This window comes from Thamnophis sirtalis, unplaced genomic scaffold (assembly GCF_051295495.1).
Source record: "Thamnophis sirtalis isolate CommonGarterSnake01/CBP01778 unplaced genomic scaffold, rThaSir2_p1.2 scaffold_3, whole genome shotgun sequence".
In the NCBI taxonomy this organism is placed as follows: Eukaryota; Metazoa; Chordata; class Lepidosauria; order Squamata; family Natricidae; genus Thamnophis; species Thamnophis sirtalis.
Genome location: NW_028261383.1, coordinates 155,784,829 through 155,793,122, shown reverse-complemented (window position 1 = coordinate 155,793,122; position 8,294 = coordinate 155,784,829). Strand labels below are relative to the sequence as shown.

The 8,294-nt window shown below is 42.1% G+C and overlaps 1 protein-coding gene across 2 annotated transcripts in view; it reads right to left on the bottom strand.

Annotated features, from left to right (window-relative positions):
• LOC106549755 (pleckstrin homology domain-containing family A member 3) overlaps positions 1–2,791 on the bottom strand; it is a 22,801-nt gene extending 20,010 nt beyond the window's left edge. For both annotated transcript variants that reach the window (XM_087710507.1, XM_087710508.1), the window contains exons 1-2: positions 2,673–2,791; positions 628–744 (exon numbers count right to left, since the gene is read on the bottom strand). In XM_087710507.1, coding sequence (XP_087566633.1) covers positions 628–744; positions 2,673–2,712 — 157 coding nt within the window. In that variant the 5' untranslated portion in view covers positions 2,713–2,791. The remainder of the gene's footprint in view (positions 1–627; positions 745–2,672) is intronic.
• Positions 2,792–8,294: the final 5,503 nt, after the last annotated feature.

Genomic DNA, 8,294 nt, shown 5'->3' with positions numbered 1-8,294 from the left:
CAGTAGCAATAGCAATAGCAATAGCAGTAGACTTATATACCGCTTCATAGGCCTTTCAGGCCTCTCTAAGCGGTTTACAGAGAGTCAGCATATTGCCCCCAACAATCTGGGTCCTCATTTTACCCACCTCGGAAGGATGGAAGGCTGAGTCAACCCTGAGCCGGTGAGATTTGAACCACTGACCTGCTGATCTAGCAGTAGCCTGCAGTGCTGCATTTAACCACTGCGCCACCTTGGCTCTTCAGTAAGGTGACCTGTGCCAATCATTCCCTCTCAGGCTCAGAAAGAAGGCAAGGGCAAACCAATTCCAAAAATGTTGCCAAGAAAGCTGCAAGAACTTGCCAAGGCAAAGGCTAATTCAATCAAAGCTAATTCAAAGGCACAAAAATTAGTAATTTTTTAAAAAAAATCTAGGCTTTACTGAATGGTTGCGTAAGAAAGTAACTAATGAAGAAAGTAAGAAACCACATGCCTTTAAAGGAAGAGCACCCAATAGCCGCAAAATAAAAAAAGCAACAAAGTGAAGCTCCTGCAGTTCTTAGCAGAAAATAGATAATGCACAACATCGAATGGAGCGAAGTTTGGGAAAGAGAAATTACATTTTTTCTAAGTACTGAAACTGCCTACCTTTGATTTCACATACAGCCATCTTGATGCTGCCTTTGCTGCCTTTGCCCACATCATCCTGAGAGTCATAATAGGAGAGGATGCCATTTTCTAATACAAAGTATCGTGGCTGCCAACCTGAGGCCAAAGGGGGAAAAAAAGAGGGCAAATTGGACCTTGTAGAGAGTTTGCAAGGGGGGGGGGAGTGAGGGAAACCAACTAAGCTTCCCCATATGTTTGGAATTAGATTAACTTCCCAGGAATTGCTAAACTAAATTGATTAGGGTGGGCAACATGGTCCTTGTGGTACTATTCTTAATTTATGCCAAGCTCCTTGCCTCTCCATATTGATTGTTTTAAAATATTATTTATAATTAAATTAGAAGCAATCATGCTGTTGAGGGCTGCTCATTCATAAACCACCAAGTACAAACCTCAACTGACAAAAAATATTTGTCACTCTCTCTAAAGGTACTTGGATTTTGGCCCAAGGCTTGGTCTAACAGACAAAACCCACAGCAGATTCACCCCACAAATAGCTTCAATTCCACTCCATCCAGGAAAGAATCAGTAATACAGAAAAGTCAAGTGTTCAATTCAGGAAACCTCTGTGAGTTAGTGCACAATTTATTTACAGTTTGGAATAACCTCCAGGAGGAATCTTGCCTATTCCAGTTTACTGTGACTTTAGCACCAGGCAAATACATTTCTCTTTTCCTTAGTATTCTAGGATTTTGAGCCCAGCATTTAAACCCAGATTATAGAAAATAATTCTAATTCCTTGCATGAGGCGACAGTATTACTATATTTTAGGTTCTATTCCCCATGCAGTCTCTTTGGGACATTATTCTATTTTTCTATTGGATCAGATGGGGTGTTTATTCTTTTATATAATCCACCCAAGAGAAAGTTTATTGCTCAGTAGTTATAAATAAAAAGGTGATCAATTCCTCTCCCCTCATATTTTACTTTATTTATTTATATCCCATGTTTCCTCCAACAGCTCAAGGTGGCTTTATCTCCATCTATGCAATAAGCTGCCAGAGAGTATATGCCCAGCTCAATCCCCCAGTGAGTTTTCAGGGCTGAGGGCAAACACAGATTTGGGATTTGCTAGTTGTCATCCTTCAATTACATTGTATTGGCTTATGAATATGGCTACTATGGGAACCAAGTGCTTACTTACTCTGCATTAAAAGGGATGTCCATAGCAAGCTTTTATATACTGTATACATTCCAAGAATAAAGAAAATGGACTTCATTGGCCATAAATATTTTGTTCTTTAAGAACAAAAAAAAGGTACATATATACTGCCACGAAGATTAGAGCTATCAATAATGACTATTTATTATAAAGGGCAGTTCTTTATTTCAGAAAACTGCACTTTAAATCTACTTACTTTTAATTAAACAATTGCTATCCAATTAGAATTTAATTAATTAATAATTAAATCTACTTTGGGGAGGTTAGGGTTTTGAATTTAACCTTTGCAAAGCAATGTTATAATCACAGACAATTATTATTGTTTATCTTTATGAACCTCTTCCAGATTTGCCCCCCACATACACACACACACTGCGGGCTTGTGCTTTATGTCTTTCAAGAAAATTACAGTCACTTTTTCACAAGCTGCAGCTTTTCACATCAACAGGCCACCTGGCAACGGCCGAAGTTTATTCTTTCCCTGCATTTCCAAGCTGGAGAAGCCGCTTTCATTTCTTCCAGTCGCGCAGCGCTCTAAAACAGTTTTTTTGACCATTGAAATATTGGTGGATCAACCCTCCTGACCCGGGAAGTAGAGGCAGGGTTCCCTTGCAAAAGGGATTCGTTGCATTTCGGGGGGGGGGGGAGGGAATCAGAAAGGGCGAGACCCTGAGAATCGGAGTACCGTCTGCGGTGAACAAAGATGGGAGGAAGCCTGGGTTTGCTGGGTGCTCTTCCTATTTTCTCCAAGGGCTGCGGGGAGAAGGATGCAGGCGGGCGGGGAGCCGAGGAACTCGCATCCGAGCTCCCCCGTTAGTCGCTACCTCGAAGACAGGCCTGATGCAACACACTCCCCACTCACCTGAAAGATAGTTGGTCCATTTCAACAGCGCTCCCTCCATCACCAGCGCAAGCTCAGCGCCGGTCTGCCACGCCGATCCAATTGCGGCCCTGCGCCGGCCAGGCTCAGCCAATCATGGGGCATGTGTCGGTCGGAATGGGGGCGGGGCGGGGCGGGGCGGAGAGACAGAAAGAGAGAGAGTCAGAGACACAGAGGGGAGCACAGGAGGCGGACGAGAAGGAAGGCAGGGGGAGGAAGCGGAGGTGGGAAAAGCGTTTAACGAATCGGACGAGAAACAAAAAGCCGGAAATCTCTGTCGGAGCCAATTACAAAGCGCGGGCCCTCGCACTGACTTCAGGGCAATGTAGTTCCGAAACTCTTCTAACGGCTCCGAAGCTGGAAAATGCCAGCCCTCTCTCCCCCAGCACTTCCTCGACTCGTTTCTGTTAGAAATGTGGCTCGGCAGGCTGTACGGAACTGTTGAGGGATAATTGGTTAGAGGCTGGTCTGTCCAAGTTGGCTGATGTAAGTTCAGTGGGTCCATGACTAAAAACATACATGGTCAGACTGTCATAGGAAAGGTGGTGGTTGTCAAATATTTCATATATTTCGTGTTTGGCTGGAAATCCATCGTCTTTGAACCCATACATGTAGGAGAATAGCCATAGCACTAAGACTTATACACCACTTCACAGTGCTTTTACAGCTCCTCTCTAATCGGTTTACAAAGTTAGCATTTTGCCCCCAATAATCTGGGTCCTCGTTTTACCAACCTCAGAAGAATGGAAGACTTGAGTCGGTGAGGATCAAACTGCTGGCAGTGAGCAGAATTAGCCTGCAATACCGCATTCTAACCAATGCACCACCACGAATCCCGATAAACCAATCAAGATAGGCACTCTTGGGTCCCACTGAGTTTTGTGAGATTTATCCTGTAATCATGGCTAAAAATGGCTGTTTCATATCCTTAGACATGCACTTTAAACCCTCCACATGATATATTCCTTGAAGACCGAGTGACTGATTAAGTTAAAGGTAAAGATAAAGGTTGCTCTCGCACATGTGTGCTAGGCATTCCCGACTCTAGGGGGCAGTGCTCATCTCCATTTCAAAGCTGAAGAGCCAGCGCTGTCCAAAGATGTCTCCGTGATCATGTGGCCGGCATGACTAAATGCCGAAGGTGCACAGAACACTGTTACCTTCCCACCAAAGGTGGTCCCTATTTTTCTACTTGTATTTTTTACATGCTTTCAAACTGCTAGGTTGGAGAAGCTGGGACAAGTAATGGGAACTCACTCCATTATGTGGCCCTAGGGATTCGAATTACCAAACTGCTGACCTTTCAATCAACAAGCTCAGCATCTTAGCCACTGAGCCACCACGTCCCTTGAGCGACTGATTACTAAACTATTATTTGCACAATAACATGACATTTGGAGAGTGACCATTCGAGTTAGGACAATAATGATGAACCTTTGATATGCTTATCAAAGTTGACACATTTTGTTTTTGGGTGACATGTCAGCATCCATCAAAATCTGACAACTATTTTCTCTGTTTGAATGAGCACAAATACAAGAAATATGAGATCCTGCACTACCCAAAGCTTAAAATGGATTCACCCCATTGATATCAGCACATGATCTGTCATCTTCAGAATTGTGATCGGTGGTGACAGGAAAGAGACAGCAGCTTACAAAATATGATAGAAAGAAGACAGCCACACAGCTCAGGTGTCTTCCAAACCACTGCACAGAGTGGTGGTTTGCACAGAGAAGATCATTTTCAAGGTGCAAGTCCAGAGGATACCTGCAACCACAGAGTTCAAAGTGAGCGCACTACAGGTAGTGCTCAACTTACAACCACAATTGAGCCCAAAATTTATGTTGCTAAGTGAGAAATTTTTAAACTGAGTTTTGTCCCATTTTACGACTTCTCTTGCCACTTTTGTTAAGCGAATCACTGCAATTGTTAAATTAGTAACCCGATTGCTAAGTGAACCTGACTTCCCCATTGACTTTGCTTGTCGGAAGGTTGCAAAAAGGGATCACATGACCCCGGGACACTGCAACCGTCATAAATGTGAATGGGTTGCCAAGCATCCAAATGTAAATCATGTGACCATGGGGATGCTGCAATGGTCATAAGTGTGAAAAATGGTCATGTGACTTTTTCAGTGCTGTTGTACCTTTGAATGGTCATTAAGTGAACTGTTGTAAGTCGAGGACTACCTGTATCAGTGTTTGTATGAAATCAGTTTTTTTCATTTGTATGAACAAGTGGGTTGAACTATAAATGAATATAGAAAGAATTTTCTCTTTTGAGGGACAGGGAGCTGACATGTCAGCAGAGTCAAGTTAGGCATATTCTGAATTTTAACATGCTGGGCCCAAAAGGTTTGCCATCAGTGAGCTAGACTACCAGATCTGGGCTGCAAATATCTGCTTGATGTCTAAAGTAGTAATTTAGATTTGATAGCTCTAGTTTACAGAAACCAGCTTCTATGAGAGTGTATTTGTGTCTAATGTTTTCAATCAGTTAATAGGGAAAGCTGTCCTAAAGATAAAAGAAATACTGACTTGTAACTGACCCATAAGCAGAATCAAAATTCATTCTTCTGCACAGTATGTGTCACAATATTTGATGGTTTGTGTCCGATGCTGACCAGATGCCTAAGCAGCATATAACTAAACAAGTTGTGCATATATATATAATATAGCACATATGTTTTCTCTATGTTCAGTATCATCTCCTTCAAATCTATGTTATTTTATTTGTTTCCAATTGTTTCCAATTGAAAAATTCAGCCTTCTTTTAAAACTTAGTCGCGAATTATAACTAAGGTCATATTTTTGTATTCCCTTTTATCTCTGATTTTTTAAAAATTCCTAATCTATACATTTTAAACTGCAAGACTTTTTTTGGCAGAAACTTATCTTTAACATTGTTAATGCTATGTACCATCTTTGCAAGGGCACACTGCATGAGCTCTATATGTTTGGATTTAAAAATAGAGAAGCCAAAATTTCTGGATTTGCAGAACTTCAGCAAAAGATGTATTTCCTTTCATAGCTACTGTTGCACAACACAAAATTACAAAATGGTTAAATTTACATTTACGTGCCCTGAATGAACCCACATGCTTATTTCATCATCCAATGAACCCAGAACATGGGTTCACTTAAATATGGATACATGTGCCATGCAAGCATAGCAGATAGATAGATGATAGATAGATAGATAGATAGATAGATAGATAGATAGATAGATAGATAGATAGATAGATAGATAGATAGATAGATAGATCGCTCTTATGTGGTTATGGAATTATAACTGCAGGACCATTCTTCGTTGTTAAACAATTGGGTGTGGGAAGGGATTAGAGCTAAAAAAAGTGATGCCAGACAGGTTTTGATCATCTTGATATTATCCGTGGGCTCTCAGACTCCTGAATACAAAATAACATCATAACTATGTAGTACGATGGACTTGCAGGGCTGGCGCAATGTGTAACATGTTCACACTGGTGCAATAGGACTGGATGTTTGTCAATATGATTATTGGGTTAGGGACTTTTTGTCTTCACTGAGTTGTATTGTGTTGGGGGAGTGAACTAAGGGAGCTCAACCAATCTCATTGTACCTATGTTGTGCACTGACAAATAAAGTGTTGTTGTTATTATTATGTTAATCTTTGGTGAGATTCACAGCCTTTGGGGCTGGTTGGTAGCGCAACAGCTCAAGTCCTAACCAAGGACCTAGGAACTGTTAAGGTAACGTTGGAGGATATAAGCCAGTGATGGCGAACCTATGGCACGCATGCCACAGGTGGCACGCAGAGCCATTTGTCAGGGCACGCAAGACGCTGCCCTGTCAGCTCGCCAGCGTGCATGCACGGGCTGGCCAGCTGAGTTCACCCCTTTTTTAAAGCCATTTTTTGCTCTCCCCAGGCTCCAGAGCCTTTATAGGAGCCTGGGGAGAGCGAAAAGAGCCTCCTTCCCCAGAGGCCCTCCGGAGGCTTCATGAGCTTCTGTGAAGCCTCCGGAGCGCAAAAAAACGCCCCTATGGGCAAACCGGAAGTTCGGGAACGAACGTCCGGTTTACTCGGAGGGTCGTTTTGACTGCTCCGGAGGCTTCACGGAAGCCTCCTGGAAGTCCCTGAAGCCTCCGGGGGGTGTTTTCGCCCTCGCCAGACTCCTATAAAGCCTCTGGAGCCTGGGGAGGGCAAAAAAAGCACACAAAAATGGGGGGGAGCACCTGTAATGGACGCATGTGCACTAGGGTGTGTGTGTCGTGCATTGCATTATGGATGCGACACGCACGCAGACGACCCCCCGACGCTCCCCCCACTTATGACAAGCCAAAAAAGGTTCGCCATCGTTGATATAAGCTGTTCCAAGTAGGGTGTTTTTTTGTAAAATCAGAAAGTTCAAGTCCGTTAAATTTAGAATTTCCAAATAGCGAGGTAGCCCATTATTATTATTATTATTATTATTATTATTATTATTATTATTATTATTATCATCATCGCAACAACAGAATTGTATCACAGCGGCCAGTTGCTTCGCCGGATTTGGCATTGATTACTAGTCAGGCCCCACCCAGGGGCCTAGGACATCATAATGTATTTTCGTAATATGCGTGCAGATCCAAGCAGTATGGCTTTTTGCATTTGACTGATAGTGATTTTGTCAATTTTTAACTGTTTTAAATGGAATTCCAGTGCTTTTGGAATAGCACCCAGTGTGCCAATTACCACTGGAATTACCACTGCTGGTTTGTGCCATAATCGTTGAATTTCGATTTTTAAGTCCTGGTTTATTATTATTATTATTATACAATTGTATCACAGCGGCCAGTTGTTTCGACGGATTTGGCATTGGTTACTAGTCGGGCCCCACCCAGGGGCCTAGGACGTCGTAACGTATTTTCGTAATATGCGTGCAGATCCAAGCAGTGCGGCTTTTTGCATTTGACTGATGGTGATTTTGTCAATTTTTAACTGTTTTAAATGTAATTCCAGTGCTTTTGGAATAGCACCCAGGGTGCCAATTACCACTGGAATTATCACTGCTGGTTTGTGCCATAGTCGTTGAATTTCGATTTTTAAGTCCTGGTATCTTGCGATTTTTTCATGTTCCTTCTCGGCGACCCTGCTATCACCTGGTATTGCGATGTCTATGATTGTGACCTTATTTTTCTCAACCAGTGTGATGTCTGGTGTATTATGCGCCAGTATTTTGTCGGTTTGTATACGGAAATCCCACAAGAATTATTATTATTATTATTATTATTAGCAGTAGTAGTAGTAGTAGTATTAGTATTATTAGTATTATATACTTTATTCATTAAACATGAAACTCAGCAAACTGAACATTCAAAAATGCATTACAAATACCAGTGATTGGTGCTAATGGTTGATATGGTTTGCTGCCAGCGTCTTAGGTTTCAACCAAGTACCTTCTTAAAATATAAAATGTTCCGAGTAGCGCACTTTTTTGCAGTTCCGCTGGTGTTATTGCAGGAAGCTGCAATTTGTGGATGTATCTTGTTAAATTCTTGGACATGGTGCCCAGTGCCCCATGACAATGGGTATCACTGTTACATGCTTCATCCATAGCATGATGATGATGTGCTATTCGCA